General features: G+C 46.3%; 1 protein-coding gene across 2 annotated transcripts in view; it reads left to right on the top strand.

Moving 5' to 3' along the window:
* Positions 1 to 20,085, top strand: part of LOC118942079 (guanine nucleotide-binding protein G(I)/G(S)/G(O) subunit gamma-4-like) — a 29,478-nt gene extending 9,393 nt beyond the window's left edge. Inside the window, exons 2-3 of one of the 2 annotated variants that reach the window (XM_036956446.2) lie at positions 10,479 to 10,580; positions 19,160 to 20,085. In XM_036956446.2, the coding sequence (XP_036812341.1) occupies positions 10,488 to 10,580; positions 19,160 to 19,288 (222 nt within the window). In that variant the 5' untranslated portion in view covers positions 10,479 to 10,487 and the 3' untranslated portion in view covers positions 19,289 to 20,085. Of the gene's footprint in view, positions 1 to 10,381; positions 10,581 to 19,159 lie in introns of both variants that reach the window. The other variant, XM_036956445.2, reaches the window with a different exon arrangement.
* The last annotated feature ends 953 nt before the right edge of the window (positions 20,086 to 21,038 follow it).

Raw genomic sequence — 21,038 nt, 5'->3', positions numbered from 1 at the left:
CTGTGGTGTTTGGGTTAGACTGTAGTGTTAGGGTTAGACTGGGTTAGACTGTGGTTTTAGGGTTAGACTGGGTTAGACTGTGGAGTTAGGGTTAGACTGAGTTAGACTGTGGTGTTAGGTTTAGACTGTGTAGTTAGCTTTAGACTGGGTTAGACTGTGGTGTTAGGGTTAGACTGTGTTAGACTGTGGAGTTAGGGTTTGTTAGGGTTAGACTGGGTTAGACTGTGGAGTTAGGGTTAGACTGTGGTGTTAGGGTTAGACTGTTTTAGACTGTGGCGCTAGGGTTAGACTGTTGTTAGGGTTAGACTGGTGTTAGGGTTAGTTAGGGTTAGACTGGGTTAGACTGTGGCGTTAGGGTTAGACTGGTTTTAAGGTTAGACTGTGGAGTTAGGGTTAGACTGGGTTAGACTGTGGTGTTAGGGTTAGACTGGGTTAGACTGTGGAGTTAGGGTTAGACTGTTTTAGACTGTGGAGTTAGGGTTAAACTGTGGTGTTAGTGTTAGACTGGGTTAGACTCTGGTGTTAGGGTTAGACTGGTTTAGACTGTGGCGCTAGAGTTAGACTTCTGTTAGGGTTAGACTGGGTTAGACTGTGGAGTTAGGGTTAGACTGGGTTAGACTGTGGCGTTAGGGTTAGACTGTGGTGTGAGGGTTAGACTGTGGATTTAGGGTTAGACTGGGTTAGACTGGTGTCAGGGTTAGACTGGGTTAGACTGTGGAGTTAGGGTTAGACTGGGTTACACTGTGGAGTTAGGGTTAGACTGGGTTTGACTGGGTTAGACTGGGTTATACTGTGGAGTTAGGGTTAGACTGGGTTAGACTGTGGAGTTAGGGTTAGACTGGGTTAGACTGGGGCGTTAGGGTTAAACTGGGTTAGACTGGGTTTGACTGTGGAGTTAGGGTTAGACTGTGGAGTAAGGGTTAGACTGGGTTAGACTGTGGTGTTAGGGTTAAACAGTGTTAGACTGTGGTGTTAGGGTTAGACTGGGTTAGACTGTTGAGTTAGGGTTACACTGGGTTAGACTGTGGAGTTAGCGTTATACTGTGTTGTTAGTGTTAGACTGGCTTAGACTGTGGTTTTAGGGTTAGACTGGATTAGAATGGAGTTAGGGTTAGACTGTGGCGTTAGGGTTAGACTGGGTTAGACTGTGGTGTTAGGGTTAGACTGGGTTAGACTTGGTTAGACCGGGTTAGACTGTGGAGGTAGGGTTAGACTGGGTTAGACTGTGGTGTTAGGATTAGACTGGGTTAGACTGTGGAGTTAGGGTTAGACTGGGTTAGACTGTGGTGTTAGGGTTAGACTGGGTTAGACTGTGGAGTTAGGGTTAGACTGGGTTAGACTGTGGTTTTAGGGTTAGACTGGGTTAGACTGTGGAGTTTGGGTTAGACTGTGGTGTTAGGGTTAGACTGTGGAGTTAGCTTTAGACTGGGTTAGACTGTGGTGTTAGGGTTAGACTATGTTAGACTGTGGAGTTAGGGTTTGTTAGGGTTAGACTGTGGAGTTAGGGTTCGACTGTGGTGTTAGGGTTAGATTGGGTTAGACTGTGGCATTAAGGTTAGACTGTGGAGTTAGGGTTAGGCTGGGGAGTTAGGGTTAGACTGGGTTAAACACTGGTGTTAGGGTTAGACTGGGTTAGACTGTGGAGTTATGGTTAGACTGGGTTAGACTGTGGAGTTAGGGTTAGACTGGGTTAGACTCTGGAGTTATGGTTAGACTGGGTTAGACTGGAGTTAGGGTTAGACTGGGGAGTTTGGGTGAGACTGTGGTGTTAGGGTTAGACTGGGTTAGACTGTGGAGTTAGGGTTAGGCTGAGGAGTTAGGGTTAGACTGGGTTAAACACTGGTGTTAGGGTTAGACTGGGTTAGAGTGTGGAGTTATGGTTAGACTGGGTTAGACTGGGGCATTAGGGTTAGACTGTGGTGTTAGGGTTAGACTGGGTAAGACTGGGGCATTAGGGTTAGACTGGGTTAGACTGTGGTGTTAGGGTTAGACTGGGTTAGACTGTGGTTTTAGGGATAGACTGGGGCGTTAGGGTTAGACTTGGTTATACTGTGGCATTGGGGTTAGACTGTGGATTTAGGGTTAGACTGGTGTTAGGGTTAGTTAGGGTTAGACTGGGTTAGACTGTGGCGTTAGGGTTAGACTGGTGTTAAGGTTAGACTGTGGACTTAGGGTTAGACTGGGTTAGACTGTGGTGTTAGGGTTAGACTGGGTTAGACTGTGGTGTTAGGGTTAGACTGTGGAGTTAGCTTTAGACTGGGTTAGACTGTGGTGTTAGGGTTAGACTGTGTTAGACTGTGGAGTTAGGGTTTGTTAGGGTTAGACTGTGGAGTTAGGGTTAGACTGGGTTAGACTCTGGAGTTATGGTTAGACTGGGTTAGACTGGAGTTAGGGTTAGACTGGGGAGTTTGGGTGAGACTGTGGTGTTAGGGTTAGACTGGGTGAGACTGTGGTGTTAGGGTTAGACTGGGTTAGACTGTGGAGTTAGGGTTAGGCTGAGGAGTTAGGGTTAGACTGGGTTAAACACTGGTGTTAGGGTTAGACTGGGTTAGAGTGTGGAGTTATGGTTAGACTGGGTTAGACTGGGGCATTAGGGTTAGACTGTGGTGTTAGGGTTAGATTGGGTTAGACTGTGGCATTTAGGTTATTCTGTGGAGTTAGGGTTAGGCTGGGGAGTTAGGGTTAGACTGGGTCAAACACTGGTGTTAGGGTTAGACTGGGTTAGACTCTGGAGTTATGGTTAGACTGGGTTAGACTGTGGAGTTAGGGTTAGAATGGAGTTAGGGTTAGACTGGGGAGTTTGGGTGAGACTCTGGTGTTAGGGTTAGACTGGGTTAGACTGTGGAGTTAGGGTTAGGCTGAGGAGTTAGGGTTAGACTGGGTTAAACACTGGTGTTAGGGTTAGACTGGGTTAGAGTGTGGAGTTATGGTTAGACTGGGTTAGACTGGGGCATTAGGGTTAGACTGTGGTATTAGGGTTAGACTGGGTAAGACTGGGGCATTAGGGTTAGACTGGGTTAGACTGTGGTGTTAGGGTTAGACTGGGTTAGACTGTGGTGTTAGGGTTAGACTGGGTTAGACCTAGGCATTAGGGTTAGACTGGGTTAGACTGTGGTTTTAGGGATAGACTGGGGCGTTAGGGTTAGACTTGGTTATACTGTGGCATTGGGGTTAGACTGTGGATTTAGGGTTAGACTGGTGTTAGGGTTAGTTAGGGTTCGACTGGGTTAGACTGTGGCGTTAGGGTTAGACTGGTGTTAAGGTTAGACTGTGGAGTTAGGGTTAGACTGGGTTAGACTGTGGTGTTAGGGTTAGACTGGGTTAGACTGGTGTTAGGGTTGGACTGGGTTAGACTGTGGTGTTAAGGTTAGACTGTTGTTAGGTTTAGACTGGGTTAGACTGGTGTGTTAGGGTTAGACTGGGTTAGGGTTAGACTGGATTAGACTGTGGAGTTAGGGTTAGACTGCGTTATACTGTGGAGTTAGGGTTAGACTGGGTTAGACTGTGGAGTTAGGGTTAGACTGGGATAGACTGTGGAGTTCGGGTTAGACTGTGGAGTAAGGGTTAGACTGGGTTAGACTTGGTTAGACTGGGTTAGACTGTGGAGTTAGGGTTAGACTGTGGAGTTAGGGTTAGACTGGGTTAGACTGTGGCGTTAGGGTTAGACTTGGTTAGACTGTGGAGTTAGGGTTAGACTGGGTTAGACTGTGGAGTTATGGTTGGACTGTGGAGTAAGGATTAGACTGGGTTAGACTGTGGCGTTAGGGTTAGTCTGGGTTAGACTGTGGAGTTAGGGTTAGACTGGGTTAGACTGTGGTGTTAGGGTTAGACTGTGGAGTTAGGGTTAGACTCGGTTAGACTGTGGTGTTAGGGTTTGACAGTGTTAGACTGTGGTGTTTGGGTTAGCCTATTGCGTTAGGGTTAGACTGGGTTAGACTATGGTTTTAGGGTTAGACTGGTTTAGACTGTGGAGTTAGGGTTAGACTGGGTTAGACTGTGGTGTTAGGGTTAGACTGTGGAGTTAGGGTTAGACTGTGGTGTTAGGGTTAGACTGTGTTAGACTCTGGAGTTAGGGTTTTTAGGGTTAGACTGGGTTAGACTGTGGTGTTAGGGTTAGTTAGGGTTAGACTGTGGTGTTAGGGTTAGTTAGGGTTAGACTGGTTTAGACTGTGGAGTTAGGGTTTGACTGTGATGTTAGGATTAGACTGGGTTAGACTGTGGAGTTAGGGTTAGAATGGTGTTAAGGTTAGACTGTGGAGTTAGGGTTAGACTGGGTTAGACTGTGTAGTTATGGTTAGACTGGGTTAGACTGTGGAGTTAGGGTTAGACTGGGTTAGACTGTGGAGTTAGGGTTAGACTGGGTTAGACTGGTGTTAGGGTTAGACTGGGTTGGACTGTGGAGTTAGGGTTAGACTGTGGTGTTAGTGTTAGACTGGGTTAGACTGTGGAGTTAGGGTTAGAATGGAGTTAGGGTTAGACTGGGGAGTTTGGGTGAGACTCTGGTGTTAGGGTTAGACTGGGTTAGACTGTGGAGTTAGGGTTAGGCTGAGGAGTTAGGGTTAGACTGGGTTAAACACTGGTGTTAGGGTTAGACTGGGTTAGAGTGTGGAGTTATGGTTAGACTGGGTTAGACTGGGGCATTAGGGTTAGACTGTGGTATTAGGGTTAGACTGGGTAAGACTGGGGCATTAGGGTTAGACTGGGTTAGACTGTGGTGTTAGGGTTAGACTGGGTTAGACTGTGGTGTTAGGGTTAGACTGGGTTAGACCTAGGCATTAGGGTTAGACTGGGTTAGACTGTGGTTTTAGGGATAGACTGGGGCGTTAGGGTTAGACTTGGTTATACTGTGGCATTGGGGTTAGACTGTGGATTTAGGGTTAGACTGGTGTTAGGGTTAGTTAGGGTTCGACTGGGTTAGACTGTGGCGTTAGGGTTAGACTGGTGTTAAGGTTAGACTGTGGAGTTAGGGTTAGACTGGGTTAGACTGTGGTGTTAGGGTTAGACTGGGTTAGACTGGTGTTAGGGTTGGACTGGGTTAGACTGTGGTGTTAAGGTTAGACTGTTGTTAGGTTTAGACTGGGTTAGACTGGTGTGTTAGGGTTAGACTGGGTTAGGGTTAGACTGGATTAGACTGTGGAGTTAGGGTTAGACTGCGTTATACTGTGGAGTTAGGGTTAGACTGGGTTAGACTGTGGAGTTAGGGTTAGACTGGGATAGACTGTGGAGTTCGGGTTAGACTGTGGAGTAAGGGTTAGACTGGGTTAGACTTGGTTAGACTGGGTTAGACTGTGGAGTTAGGGTTAGACTGTGGAGTTAGGGTTAGACTGGGTTAGACTGTGGCGTTAGGGTTAGACTTGGTTAGACTGTGGAGTTAGGGTTAGACTGGGTTAGACTGTGGAGTTATGGTTGGACTGTGGAGTAAGGATTAGACTGGGTTAGACTGTGGCGTTAGGGTTAGTCTGGGTTAGACTGTGGAGTTAGGGTTAGACTGGGTTAGACTGTGGTGTTAGGGTTAGACTGTGGAGTTAGGGTTAGACTCGGTTAGACTGTGGTGTTAGGGTTTGACAGTGTTAGACTGTGGTGTTTGGGTTAGCCTATTGCGTTAGGGTTAGACTGGGTTAGACTATGGTTTTAGGGTTAGACTGGTTTAGACTGTGGAGTTAGGGTTAGACTGGGTTAGACTGTGGTGTTAGGGTTAGACTGTGGAGTTAGGGTTAGACTGTGGTGTTAGGGTTAGACTGTGTTAGACTCTGGAGTTAGGGTTTTTAGGGTTAGACTGGGTTAGACTGTGGTGTTAGGGTTAGTTAGGGTTAGACTGTGGTGTTAGGGTTAGTTAGGGTTAGACTGGTTTAGACTGTGGAGTTAGGGTTTGACTGTGATGTTAGGATTAGACTGGGTTAGACTGTGGAGTTAGGGTTAGAATGGTGTTAAGGTTAGACTGTGGAGTTAGGGTTAGACTGGGTTAGACTGTGTAGTTATGGTTAGACTGGGTTAGACTGTGGAGTTAGGGTTAGACTGGGTTAGACTGTGGAGTTAGGGTTAGACTGGGTTAGACTGGTGTTAGGGTTAGACTGGGTTGGACTGTGGAGTTAGGGTTAGACTGTGGTGTTAGTGTTAGACTGGGTTAGACTGTGGAGTTAGGGTTAGACTGTGGAGTAAGGGTTAGACTGGGGCGTTAGGGTTAGACTGGGTTTGACTGTGGAGTTAGGGTTAGACTGTGGCGTTAGGATTAGACTGGGTTTGACTGTGGTGTTAGGGTTAGACAGTGTTAGACTGTGGTGTTAGGGTTAGACAGTTTTAGACTGTGGAGTTAGGGTTAGACTGGGTTAGAATGGAGTTAGGGTTAGACTGTGGCGTTAGGGTTAGACTGGGTTAGACTGTGGAGTTAGGGTTAGACTGTGGAGTAAGGGTTAGACTGGGTTAGACTTGGTTAGACTGGGTTAGACTGTGGAGTTAGGGTTAGACTGGGTTAGACTGTGGAGTTAGGGTTAGACTGGGTTATACTGTGGAGTTAGGGTTAGACTGGGTTAGACTGTGGAGTTAGGGTTAGACTGGGTAAGACTGTGGAGTTAGGGTTAGACTGGGTTAGACTGGGTTAGACTGTGGAGTTAGGGTTAGACTGGGTTAGACTGTGGCGTTAGGGTTCGACTGGGTTAGACTGGGGAGTTAGGGTTAGACTGGGTTAGACTGTGGAGTTAGGGTTAGATTGTGGAGTAAGGGTTAGACTGGGTTAGACTTGGTTAGACTGGGTTAAACTGTGGAGTTAGGGTTAGACTGTGGCGTTAGGGTTAGACTGGGTTAGACTGTGGAGTTAGGGTTAGACTGTGGAGTTAGGGTTAGACTGGGTTAGACTGTGGTGTTTGGGTTAGACTGTGGAGTTAGGGTTAGACTGTGGTGTTAGTGTTAGACTGGGTTAGACTGTGGAGTTAGGGTTAGACTGTGGAGTAAGGGTTAGACTGGGGCGTTAGGGTTAGACTGGGTTAGACTGGGTTTGACTGTGGAGTTAGGGTTAGACTGTGGCGTTAGGATTAGACTGGGTTTGACTGTGGTGTTAGGGTTAGACAGTGTTAGACTGTGGTGTTAGGGTTAGACTGTTTTAGACTGTGGAGTTAGGGTTAGACCGAGTTAGAATGGAGTTAGGGTTAGACTGTGGCGTTAGGGTTAGACTGGGTTAGACTGTGGAGTTAGGGTTAGACTGTGGAGTAAGGGTTAGACTGGGTTAGACTTGGTTAGACTGGGTTAGACTGTGGAGTTAGGGTTAGACTGGGTTAGACTGTGGAGTTAGAGTTAGACTGGGTTAAACTGTGGAGTTAGGGTTAGACTGGGTTAGACTGTGGAGTTAGGGTTAGACTGGGTTTGACTGTGAAGTTAGGGTTAGACTGTGGCGTTAGGATTAGACTGGGTTTGACTGTGGTGTTATGGTTAGACTGGGTTAGACTGTGGAGTTAGGGTTAGACTGGGTTATACTGTGGAGTTAGGGTTAGACTGGGTTAGACTGGTGTTAGGGTTAGACTGGGTTAGACTGTGGAGTTAGGGTTAGACTGTGGTGTTAGTGTTAGACTGGGTTAGACTGTGGAGTTAGGGTTAGACTGTGGAGTAAGGGTTAGACTGGTGCGTTAGGGTTAGACTGGGTTTGACTGTGGAGTTAGGGTTAGACTGTGGCGTTAGGATTAGACTGGGTTTGACTGTGGTGTTAGGGTTAGACAGTGTTAGACTGTGGTGTTAGGGTTAGACTGGGTTAGACTGTGGCGTTAGGGTTAGACTGGGTTAGACTGGGGAGTTAGGGTTAGACTGGGTTAGACTGTGGAGTTAGGGTTAGATTGTGGAGTAAGGGTTAGACTGGGTTAGACTTGGTTAGACTGGGTTAAACTGTGGAGTTAGGGTTAGACTGTGGCGTTAGGGTTAGACTGGGTTAGACTGTGGAGTTAGGGTTAGACTGTGGAGTTAGGGTTAGACTGGGTTAGACTGTGGTGTTTGGGTTAGACTGTGGAGTTAGGGTTAGACTGTGGTGTTAGTGTTAGACTGGGTTAGACTGTGGAGTTAGGGTTAGACTGTGGAGTAAGGGTTAGACTGGGGCGTTAGGGTTAGACTGGGTTAGACTGGGTTTGACTGTGGAGTTAGGGTTAGACTGTGGCGTTAGGATTAGACTGGGTTTGACTGTGGTGTTAGGGTTAGACAGTGTTAGACTGTGGTGTTAGGGTTAGACTGTTTTAGACTGTGGAGTTAGGGTTAGACCGAGTTAGAATGGAGTTAGGGTTAGACTGTGGCGTTAGGGTTAGACTGGGTTAGACTGTGGAGTTAGGGTTAGACTGTGGAGTAAGGGTTAGACTGGGTTAGACTTGGTTAGACTGGGTTAGACTGTGGAGTTAGGGTTAGACTGGGTTAGACTGTGGAGTTAGAGTTAGACTGGGTTAAACTGTGGAGTTAGGGTTAGACTGGGTTAGACTGTGGAGTTAGGGTTAGACTGGGTTTGACTGTGAAGTTAGGGTTAGACTGTGGCGTTAGGATTAGACTGGGTTTGACTGTGGTGTTATGGTTAGACTGGGTTAGACTGTGGAGTTAGGGTTAGACTGGGTTATACTGTGGAGTTAGGGTTAGACTGGGTTAGACTGGTGTTAGGGTTAGACTGGGTTAGACTGTGGAGTTAGGGTTAGACTGTGGTGTTAGTGTTAGACTGGGTTAGACTGTGGAGTTAGGGTTAGACTGTGGAGTAAGGGTTAGACTGGTGCGTTAGGGTTAGACTGGGTTTGACTGTGGAGTTAGGGTTAGACTGTGGCGTTAGGATTAGACTGGGTTTGACTGTGGTGTTAGTGTTAGACAGTGTTAGACTGTGGTGTTAGGGTTAGACTGTTTTAGACTGTGGAGTTAGGGTTAGACTGAGTTAGAATGGAGTTAGGGTTAGACTGTGGCGTTAGGGTTAGACTGGGTTAGACTGTGGAGTAAGGGTTAGACTGGGTTAGACTTGGTTAGACTGGGTTAGACTGTGGAGTTAGGGTTAGACTGGGTTAGACTTTGGTGTTAGGGTTAGACTGTGGAGTTTAAGGTTAGACTGTGGTGTTAGGGTTAGACTGTGGTTTTATTTTTAGACTGGGTTAGACAGAGGAGGATGGAAAGCCCTCTGGGCTGATGGTGAGATGGTTGGAATGCCCCTCGGGGCTGATGTCGAGGTTGTAATGCCCCTCAGGGCTGATGTAGAGGTTGTTGGAGTGCCCCTCAGGGCTGATGTAGAGGTGGTTGGAATGCCCCTCAGGGCTGATGTATAGGTTGGAATGCCTGTCAGAGCTGATGTACTGGTTGGAATGACCTTCAGGGCTGATGTACAGGTTGGAATGACCCTCAGGGCTGATGTAGAGATGGTTGTAATTCCCCTCAGGGCTGATGTACAGGTTGGAATGCCCATCAGGGCTGATGTAGAGATGATTGGAATGCCCCTCAGGGCTGATGTAGAGATGATTGGAATGCCCCTCAGGGCTGATGTATAGGTTGGAATGACCCTCAGGGCTGATGTACAGGTTTATCTAACCCTAGCTCCACAGTCTAACCCTAACACCACAGTCTAACCCAGTCTAACCCTAACTCCACAGTCTAACCCAGTCTAACCCTAAAACCACAGTCTAACCCAGTGTAACCCTAACGCCACAGTCTAACCCAAACACCACAGTCTAACTTTGTCTAACCCTAACACCACAGTCTAACCCAGTCTAACCCTAACTCCACAGTCTAACCCTAAAACCACAGGGCTGATGTAGAGATGATTGGAATGCCCCTCAGGGCTGATGTATAGGTTGGAATGCCCCTCAGGGCTGATGTACAGGTTGGAATGACCCTCAGGGCTGATGTAGAGATGGTTGTAATGCCCCTCAGGGCTGATATAGAAGTGGTTGTAATGCCCCTCAGGGCTGATGTAGAGGTGGTTGGAATGCCCCTCAGGGCTGATGTACAGGTTGGAATGCCCATCAGGGCTGATGTAGAGATGATTGGAATGCCCCTCAGGGCTGATGTAGAGATTGGAATGCCCCTCAGTGCTGATGTACAGGTTGGAATGCCCCTCAGGGCTGATATAGAGGTTGGAATGCCCCTCAGGGCTGAGGTAGAGATGGTTGTAATGCCCCTCAGGGCTGATTTACAGGTTGGAATGCCCCTCAGGGCTGATGTAAAGGCGGTTGGAATGCCCCTCTGGGCTGATGTAGAGATTGGAATGCCCCTCAGGGCTGATGTACAGGTTCGAATGCCCCTCAGGGCTGATGTAGAGATGTTCGTCAGACCTCTTCGCTCCATGTCTTGTTTGTGCTTCTTCAACTGCAGATGAAAAGATATTCAACTCTTAAGACAATATAACCTCCTGGTTCTGGCTTCATCAATCATATTTCTTTCTTTCTAGATTTCTTCTACTCAACCCCTAGATCATCATCATGAAGGACAACGTCGCCAACAGCACTCACCCAGCCTCTTGACTCCATGTGTCTTTGTACTGCCAGGTCATCGTCATGAAGGACAGTGTGGTCAACAACAACAGCATCTCCCACGCCAGGAAAGCTGTGGAACAACTCAAGATGGAGTCTTGTATGGACAGGATAAAGGTAAGGTACTGTAGGGGTGTGTGTGTGTGTGTGTGTGTGTGTGTGTGTGTGTGTGTGTGTGTGTGTGTGTGTGTGTGTGTGTGTGTGTGTGTGTGTGTGTGTGTGTGTGTGTGTCTGTGTGTCTGTGTGTCTGTGTGTCTGTGTGTGTCTGTGTGTGTGTTAGATCAGAGTGATCCTCCAGGTTTGGTGAAGTTTATCCCAAATGGCACCCTATTCCCTTGATAGTGTACTACATAATGACACCCTATTCCCTTGATAGTGTACTACATAATGACACCCTATTCCCTTGATAGTGTACTACATAAAGACACCCTATTCCCTTGATAGTGCACTACTTTTGACCAGGGCCCATTGGCAGAAGTAGTGCACTATATAGGGAATAGGGTGTCATTATGTTGTGTGCTATATAGGGAATAGGGTGCCATTATGTAGTCCACTATATAGGGAATAGGGTGTCATTATGTAGTCCACTATATAGGGAATAGGGTGTCATTTGGGACATACACCAGGTGAGTGCCAGATTGACCAGTAGAATAATGCTGATGATAACAGATCAGCATAGTGCCGTGACGTCTTAGGTCTGTGCCAGTGTATTTATATATGGAAACCTATTTTTTGGGGGCGTGTTTAGATTATTTAATGGATGATAATTGTTCAAAGCAGAGCTTGACTTTCATTCAAAAAGTGGCTGCTCTTAAAATTGACCATGGGGAGATAAATCTAGGTTTATAGATTCAACAAGTTATTCAGTTGAGACAGGATCTGCGGAGGGCTCTCTCTTTATTTTTGTACACCTACTCATTCAAGGGTTTTTCTTTATGTTTACTATTGTCTACATTGTAGAATAATAGTGAAGACATCAAAACTATGAAAAAACATATGGAATCATGTAGTAACCAAAAAAGTGTTAAACAAATCAAAATAGATTTTATATTTGCCTTAATGACATCTTTGCACACTCTTGGCATTCTCTCAACCAGTTTCATGAGGTAGTCACCTGGAATGCATTTCAATTAACAGGTGTGCCTTGTTCAAAGTTAATTTGTTGAATTTCATTCCTTCTTAATGCGTTTGACACAATCAGTTGTGTTGTGACAAGATAGGGGTGGTATACAAAAGATAGCCCTATTTGGTAAAAGACCAAGTCCATATTATGGCAAGAACAGCTCAAATAAGCAAAGAGAAATGACAGTCCATCATTACTTTAAGACATGAAGGTCAGTCAATCCGGAAAAGTTCAAGAACTTTAACATTTTCTTCAATTGCAGTCACAAAGACCATCAAGAGCTATGATGAAACTGGCTGGTTGAGAGAATGCCAAGAGTGTGCAAAGCTGTCATCAAGGCAAAGGGTGGCAACTTTTAAGAATCGAAAATATACAGTTATAGTAGTCATTCAAGGGTTTTTCTTTATTTTGACTATTTTCTACATTGTAGAATAATAGTGAAGACATCAAAACGATGAAATAACACATACGGAATCATGTAGTAACCAAAAAAAGAAACATACATTTTATATTTGAGATTCTTCAAAGTAGCCACGCTTTGCCTTGATGACTCCCAATATTTCTCAGTGGATAAATCCTCCCCTCCCAGATGGTGGGATGGTGTGTCTGTAAAAGGAAAGAGAGAGAGAAGCAGTTGGGATCACAGATCTCTGTTTTATTATTTTTTTATTTCACCTTTATTTAACCAGGTGTTGAGAACAAGTTCTCATTTACAACTGTGACCTGGCCAAGATAAAGCAAAGCAGTGTGACAAAGACAACAACACAGAGTTACACATAAACAAACATGTTGTTTGAAAAAAATATATGTATATATTTTATATATTTGAGAAAAGTATATTTGAGAAAAATATATGTACAGTGTGTGCAAATGTAGAAGAGTAGGGAGGTAAGGCAATAAATATGCCATAGAGGCGAAATAATTAACATTTAGCATTAACACTGGAGTGGTAGATGTGCAAATGATGATGTGCAAGTAGAGATACTGGGGTGCAAAGGTGGGCTGTGTACAGGTGCAGTGATCGGTAAGCTGCTCTGACAGCTGATGCTTCAAGTTAGAGAGGGAGATATAAGACTCCAGCTTCAGTAATTTTTGCAATTCGTTCCAGTCATTGGCAGCAGAGAACTGGAAGGAAAGGCGACCAAAGGAGGTGTTGACTTTGGGAATGACCAGTGAAATATACCTGCTGGAACGTGTGCTACGGGTGGGTGCTGCTATGGTGACCAGTGAGCTGAGATAAGGCGGGGCTTTACCTAGCAAAGACTTATAGATGACCTGGAGCCAGTGGGTTTGGCGACGAATATGTAGTGAGGGCCAGCCAATGAGAGCATACAGGTCGTAGTGGTGGGTAGTATATGGGGCTTTGGTGACAAAACAGATGGCACTGTGATAGACTACATCCAGTTTGCTGAGTAGAGTGTTGGAGGCTATTTTGTAAATGACATCGCCCAAGTCGAGGATCGGTAGGATAATCAGTTTTACGAGGGTATGTTTGGCAGTGTGAGTGAAGGATGCTTTGTTGCAAAATAGGAAGCCAATTCTAGATTTAATTTTGGATTGGAGATGCTTAATGTGAGTCTGGAAGGAGAGTTTACAGTCTAACCAGACACCTAGGTATTTGTAGTTGTCCACATATTCTAATTCAGAACCGTCCAGAGTAGTGATGCTAGTCGGGCGGGAGGGTGCGGGCAGCAATCGGCTGAAGAGCATGCACTTAGTTTTACTAGCATTTAAAAGCAGTTGGAGGCCTCGGAAGGAGTGTTGTATGGCATTGAAGCTCGTTTGGAGGTTTGTTAGAACAGTGTCCAAAGAAGGGCCAGATGCATACAGAATGGTGTCGTCTGTGTAGAGGTGGATCAGAGAAACACCGGCAGCAAGAGCGACGTCATTGATATATACAGAGAAAAGAGTCGGTCTGAGAACTGAACCCTGTGGCACCCCCATAGAGACTGCCAGAGGTCCAGACAACAGGCCCTCCGATTTGACACACTGAACGCTATCTGAGAAGAAGTTGGTGAACCAGGCGAGGCAATCATTTGAGAAACCAAGGCTATTGAGTCTGCCGATGAGAATGCGATGATTGACAGAGTCGAAAGCCTTGGCCAGGTCGATGAAGATGGCTGCACAGTACTGTCTTTTATCGATGGCGGTTATGATATCGTTAAGGACCTTGAGCGTGGCTGAGGTGCACCCATGACCAGCTCAGACACCAGATTGCATAGTGGAGAAGGTACGGTGGGATTCGAAATGGTCGGTGATCTGTTTGTTAACTTGGCTTTCGAAGACCTTAGAAAGACAGGGTAGGATAGATATAGGTCTGTAGCAGTTTGGGTCTAGAGGGTCTCCCCCTGTGAAGCGAGGGATGACCGCGGCAGCTTTCCAATCTATGGGGATCTCAGACGATACGAAAGAGAGGTTGAACAGTTTAGTAATAGGGGTTGCAACAATTTTGGCAGATAATTGTAGAAAGAGAGGGTCCAGATTGACTAGCCCAGCTGATTTGTAGGGATCCAGATTTTGCAGCTCTTTCAGAACATCAGCTGTTTGGGTTTGGGTGAAGGAGAAATGTGTGTGTGGGGGGGGGGATCTCTTGGACAAGTTGCTGCAGGGGGTGCTGAGATGTTGGCCGGGGTAGGGGTAGCCAGGTGGAAAGCATGGCAAGCCGTAGAAGAATGCTTATTGAAATGATCGATTATCGTAGATTTAACGGTGGTGAAGGTGTTTCCTAGCCTCAGTACAGTGGGCAGCTGGGAGGAAGTGCTCTTATTCTCCATGGACTTTACAGTGTCCCAAAACATTTTGGAATTGGTGCTACAGAATGCAAATGTATGTTTGAAAAAGCTAGCCTTAGCTTTCCTAACTTACTGAGTATATTGGTTCCTGACTTCCCTCCTCTACACAGCATATTCAGTCTCTGTGCATCTTATTGAGGGATCACTGGTCTCATTAATTGCCTCATCACACAGAATAATGTTTTGATTTGATTTGATCTGTGCTAATGAGCAGAGCTCTCCTTCGCTCTTCTATCCTCCCCTCCATCAAAAGGTTCTACTGTAATTACAGATAGTCTGGAACCCTCCATCATGAGCCTCTACTGTAATTACAGATAGTCTGGAACCCTCCATCATGAGCCTCTACTGTAATTACAGATAGACAGTCTGGAACCCTCCTCTCCTCACAAGGCTCTACTGTAATTACAGATAGTCTGGAACCCTCCATCATGAGCCTCTACTGTAACTACAGATAGACAGTCTGGAACCCTCCTCTCCTCACAAGGCTCTACTGTAATTACAGATAGACAGTCTGGAACACTCCATCACCAGGCTCTACTGTAATTACAGATAGACAGTCTGGAACCCTCCTCTCCTCACAAGGCTCTACTGTAATTGCAGATAGTCTGGAACCCTCCATCACAAGGCTCTACTGTAATTACAGATAAACAGTCTGGAACCCTCCATCACGAGGCTCTACTGTAATTACAGACAGATAGTCTGGAACCCTCCATCACGAGGCTCTACTGTAATTACAGATAGAGAGTCAAACCCTCCATCACGAGGCTCGACCATAATTACAGATAGACAGTCTGGAACCCTCCATCACGAGGCTCTACTGTAATTACAGACAGATAGTCTGGAACCCTCTATCACGAGGCTCTACTGTAATTACAGATAGTCTGGAACCCTCCATCACGAGGCTCTACTGCAATTACAAATAGACAGTCTGGAACCCTCCATCACAAGGCTCTACTGTAATTACAGACAGATAATCTGGAACCCTCTACCACGAGGCTCTACTGTAATTACAAATAGACAGTCGAACCCTCCATCACGAGGCTCTACTGTAATTACAGATAGACAGTCTGGAACCCTCCATCACAAGGCTCTACTGTAATTACAGATAGTCTGGAACCCTCCTGTCCTCACGAGGCTCTACTGTAATTACAGATAGTCTGGAACCCTCCTGTCCTCACGAGGCTCTACTGTTATTACAGATAGTCTGGAAGCCTCCTCTCCTCACGAGGCTCTACTGTAATTACAGATAGTCTGGAACCCTCCTGTCCTCTCCTACATTGCATTCAGAAAGTATTGAGATCCCTTGACTTTCTCCATATTTTACATTACAGCCTTATTCTAAAATGTATATAAAAAAAAATATTCTCAAAGTGAAAACTGTTTTTTTTTCTGTTTGCAAATGTTTAAAAAAAAGTTAAAATAGAAATACCTTATTTACATATGAATTCAGACCCTTCGCAATGGAACTCAACATTGAGCTCAGGTGCATCCTGTTTCCATTGATCATCCTTGAGATGTTTCATCAACTTGATAGGAGACCACCTGTGGTAAATTCAATTGATTGGACATGATTTGGAAAGGCACACACCTATCTACAGTAGGGAGAACAAGTATTTGCTACACTGCCGATTTTGCAGGTTTTCCTACTTACAAAGCATGTAGAGATCTGTAATTTTATCATAGGTACACTTCAACTGTGAGAGACGGAATCTAAAACAAAAATCCAGAAAATCACATTGTATGATTTTTAAGTAATTAATTTGCATTTTATTGCATGACATAGGTATTTGATCACCTTACCAACCAGTAAGAATTCCGGCTCTCACAGACCTGTTCGTTTTTCTTTAAGAAGCCCTCCTGTTCTCCACTCATTACCTGTATTAACTGCACCTGTTTGAAATTGTTACCTGTATGAAAGACACCTGTCCACACACTCAATCAAACAGACTCCAACCTCTCCACAATGGCCAAGACCAGAGAGCTGTGTAAGGACATCAGGAATAAAATTGTAGACCTGCACAAGGCTGGGATGGGCTACAGGACAATAGGCAAGCAGCTTGGTGAGAAGGCAACAACTGACGCAATTATTAGAAGATGGAAGAAGTTCAAGATGACGGTCAATCACCCTCGGTCTGGGGCTCCATGCAAGATCTCACCTTGTGGAGCATCAATGATCATGAGGAAGGTGAGGGATCAGCTCAGAACTACACTGCAGGACCTGGTCAATGACCTGAAGAGAGCTGGGACCACAGTCTCAAAGAAAACCATTAGTAACACACTACGCCGTCATGGATTAAAATCCTGCAGCGCACGCAGGGTCCCCCTGCTCAAGCCAGCGCATGTCCAGGCCCGTCTGAAGTTTGCCATCTGGATGATCCAGAGGAGGAATGGGAGAAGGTCATGTGGTCTGATGAGACAAAAATAGAGCTTTTTGGTCTAAACTCCACTCGCCGTGTTTGGATGAAGAAGAAGGATGAGTACAACCCCAAGAACACCATCCCAACCGTGAAGCATGGAGGTGGAAACATAATTCTTTGGGTATTCTTTTCTGCAAAGGGGACAGAAAGACTGCGCCATATTGAGGGGAGGATGGATGGGGCCATGTATCGCGAGATCTTGGCCAACAACCTCCCTTCCTCAGTAAGAGCATTGAAGATGGGTCGTGGCTGGGTCTTCCAGCATGACAACGACCCGAAACACACAGCCAGGGCAACTAAGGAGTGGCTCCGTAAGAAGCATCTCAAGGTCCTGGAGTGGCCTAGCCAGTCTCCAGACCTGAACCCAATAGAAAATCTTTGGAAGGAGCTGAAAGTCCGTATTGTCCAGTGACAGCCCCGAAACCTGAAGGATCTGGAGAAGGTCTGTTTGGAGGAGTGGGCCAAAATCCCTGCAGCAGTGTGTGAAAACCTGGTCAAGAACTACAGGAAACGTATGACATCTGTAATTGCAAACAAAGGTTTCTGTACCACATATTAAGTTCTGCTTTTCTGATGTATCAAATACTTATGTCATTCAATAAAATGCAAATTAATTACAGAAAAATCATACAATGTGATTTTCTGGATTAGATTCCTTCTCTCACAGTTGAAGTGTACCTATCATAAAAATTACAGACCTCTAGATGCTTTGTAAGTAGGAAGACGTGCAAAATCGGCAGTGTATCAAATACTTGTTCTCCCCACTGCATATAAGGTCTCACAGTTGACAGTGCATGTCAGAGCAAAAACCAAGCCATGAGCTACAAGAAATTGTCCGTAGAGCTCCGAGACAGGATTGTACCGAGGCACAGATCTGGGGAAGGTTGCCCAAAAAATTCTGCAGCATTGAAGGTCCCCACGAACAGTGGCCTCCATCATTCTTTAATCGAAGAAGTTTGGAACCACCAAGACTCTTCCTAGAGCTGGCTGCCCGGCCAAACTGAGCAATCAGAGGTGAAGGGCCTCAGAGGTGAAGGGAGGTGACAAAGAACCTGATAGTCTCTCAGACAGAGCTCCAGAGTTCCTCTATGGAGATGGGAGAACCTTCCAGAAGGACAACCATCTCTACAGAACTCCACCAATCAGGACTTAGTAGAGTGGCCAGACGGAAGCCACTCCTCAGTAAAAGTCACATGACAGGCCGCTTGGAGTTTTCCAAAAGGCAGCTAAAGACTCTCAGACCATCAGAAACAAGATTATCTGGTCTGGTGAATCCAAGATTGAACTATTTGGCCTGATTGCCAAGCGTCACATCTGGAGGAAACCTGGCACCATCCCTACGGTGAAGCATGGTTGTAGCAGCATCATGCTGTGGGGATGATTTTCAGTGGCAGGGACTGGGAGAGTAGTCAGGATTGAGGCAAAGTACAGAGAGATCCTTGATGAAAACCTGCTCCATGGTGCTCAGGACCTCAGACTGGGGCAAAGGTTCACCTTCCAACAGGACAATAACCCTAAGCATACAGCCAAGACAACGCAGGAGTGGCTTCGGGACAACTCTCAGAATGTCTTTGAGTGGCTCAGCCAGAGCCCGGACTTGAACCTGATCGAACATCTCTGGAGAGACCTGAAAATGGCTGTACAGCGACGCTCCCCATCCAACCTGACAGAACTTGAGGATCTGCAGAGAAGAATGGGATAAACTCCCCAAATAAGGGTGTACAAGGCTTGTAGCATCATTCCCAAGAAGACAACAAAGTACTGAGTAAATGGTCTGAATACTTATTGAAATGCGATATTACATTTGCAAAAATGTCAAATAAACCTGTTTTTTTTTGTCATTATGGGGTGTTGTGTGTATATTGATGAGGACAAATTGAATTTTAATACATTTTAGAATGCTGTAATGCAACAAAATGTTATCCAAGTCAAGGGGTCTGAATACTTTCTGAATGCACTGGAGACAGCATGGGACCCTTCTCCCCTCACCTCCTCCCCTCTCTTCTCCCCTCCCCTCCCCTCTCTTCTCCTCCTCCCCTCTCTTCTCCTCCTCCCCTCTCTTCTCCTCCTTCCCTCCCCTCTCTTCTCCTCCTCCCCTCTCTTCTCCTCCTCCCCTCCCCTCTCTTCTCCTCCTCCCCTCCCCTCTCTTCTCCTCCTCCCCTCCTTCCCTCCCCTATCTTCTCCTCCTCCCCTCTCTTCTCCTCCTCCCCTCCCCTCTCTTCTCCTCCTCCCCTCTCTTCTCTCCTCTCCTCTCCTCCTCCTTCCCTCTCCTCTCCTTCTCCTCCTCTCCTCCTCCCCCTCCCCTCTCCTCTGCCTTATCCTACCTAATCATACCTGTCTTTCTCCCCTGTTCCTGTCTCCCAGGTCTCCAAAGCAGCAGCGGATCTGATGGTGTATTGTGACGCCCACATACGTGACGACCCCCTCATCGTGCCTGTGCCCGCCTCGGAGAACCCCTTTAGGGAGAAGAAGTTATTCTGCACCATCCTCTGATGCCCAGTAGGGGGCAGACCAGCCTTAGGCCGGACCCTGGTTCAGGTGTGGAATAACGCCTGCCGTCTCCTCTTCTGTCTTCACCGTACCTGAAGCTAACAAAACGCTGTGAAAGTAACCAAGAAGTGAATGCCCTTTCAGCCTTGTAGTTTTTCAACTTTTGTAGTTTTTTTTAATGGTCTTCAAGCGCAAAAAACATACATACATTTTCTTCATTACAAAGAATCTTCATAAAAGGCATCTGGTAGAAGTAAATTCAATCTTGAAGCCCATTCAAAGCCCAGTGTCCGGAAGTAAAGCGGCAGTAGTCCTCTTTAACAGCAAACTAACTTACCCACGTTACTACCGCTTAACATCAACCTGGCTACTGTTGAGTTGGGTTGAGGTTGCCAGGTGGACACTGTGTTGTTGGGCAGCTCTGTCCCAGGTGGCTGCATTGGGGAGGGTTTACATACCTTTCCATCTGGCAACCCGGTGACCGCGTCTGCGTGTTAGTCTCCAGTGTCGTTTCATTGGTTGGTTTGTTATAGCGCCTTCGTTGTTAGAGAGAAGCCTTCATTAGTACTTTATGATAACATGATGAGATTATATTTTTATTAACATGTCTTTTGTTTTTGTTTACACTAGCTTATTTTTTTTACAAGCCTCAGGAAACAAACACAAACCGTGGGAATAAAAAAAAAGAAAAACATTCTAAAGCCCAGTATTTTATATAGGATCGAACCAACATACCATATAGCATGTTAGTCCCCACTATTCATTTCACATTCCCATCAGGAAGGAGGGAGGTGAGATGGGGGAGGAGGGGGGAGAGGGAAAGGGAAAGAATATGGGGAGGGAGAGGAGATGGGGAGGGAGGGGAGAGGGAGAGGAGATGGGGAGGGAGGGAGGGAGGGAAAAGTGAGGAGATGGGGAGGGAGAGGAGATGGGGAAGTAGAGGGGAGGGAGAGGAGATGGGGAGGTAGAGGAGAGGGAGAGGAGATGGGGAAGTAGAGGAGAGGGAGAGGAGATGGGGAGGTAGAGGAGAGGGAGAGGAGATGGGGAGGTAGAGGAGAGGGAGAGGAGATGGGGAAGTAGAGGGGAGGGAGAGGAGATGGGGAGGGAGGGAGGGAAAAGTGAGGAGATGGGGAGGGAGAGGAGATGGGGAGGGAGAGGAGATGGGGAAGTAGAGGGGAGGGAGAGGAGATGGGGAGGGAGGGGAAAGGGAAAGAAGATGGGGAGGGAGAGGAAATGGGGAGGGAGGGAGAAAGAAGATGGGAAGGGAGGGGGAGATGGATAGGAGATGGGGAGGGAGGGGAGATGGTGAGATACTAGGTCCTCTATAATGTCTCTCTGCTGGCGTCCCCCAGGGCTCAATACTAGGCCCTATAAAATGTCTCTCTATTGGTGTCCACCAGGGATCGATACTAGGCCCTCTATAATTCTCTACTGGTGTCCCCCAGGGCTTGGTACTAGGTCCTCTTTAATGTCTTCTCTACTGGTGTCCCCCAGGGCTTAGTATTAGGTCCTCATTAATGTCTTCTCTATTGGTGTCCCCAGGGTCCCCTTTAATGTCTTATGTTGTTTATTTCTTTATTTTATTGTACGTATAAGAGCAAAATGTGTTTCCTGAGCCTGTATCATTTTAAATGTATTTTGCCTGCCTGTCCTTAAGTGGATGAATACATTGTTGTGAAAGGCCTTATACCATACAGCCAACCAACCCACCCAGAGGCCTGCTTGTCACTCTGCTTTGCTCCATTCAAGTCTA

The sequence above is a fragment of the Oncorhynchus mykiss genome, chromosome 20 (genome assembly GCF_057628025.1).
Source record: "Oncorhynchus mykiss isolate SJ-2025 chromosome 20, ASM5762802v1, whole genome shotgun sequence".
NCBI lineage: Eukaryota > Metazoa > Chordata > Actinopteri > Salmoniformes > Salmonidae > Oncorhynchus > Oncorhynchus mykiss.
The sequence above is the reverse complement of the archived record's forward strand: the minus strand, read 5'-3'. Positions and strand labels throughout refer to the sequence as shown.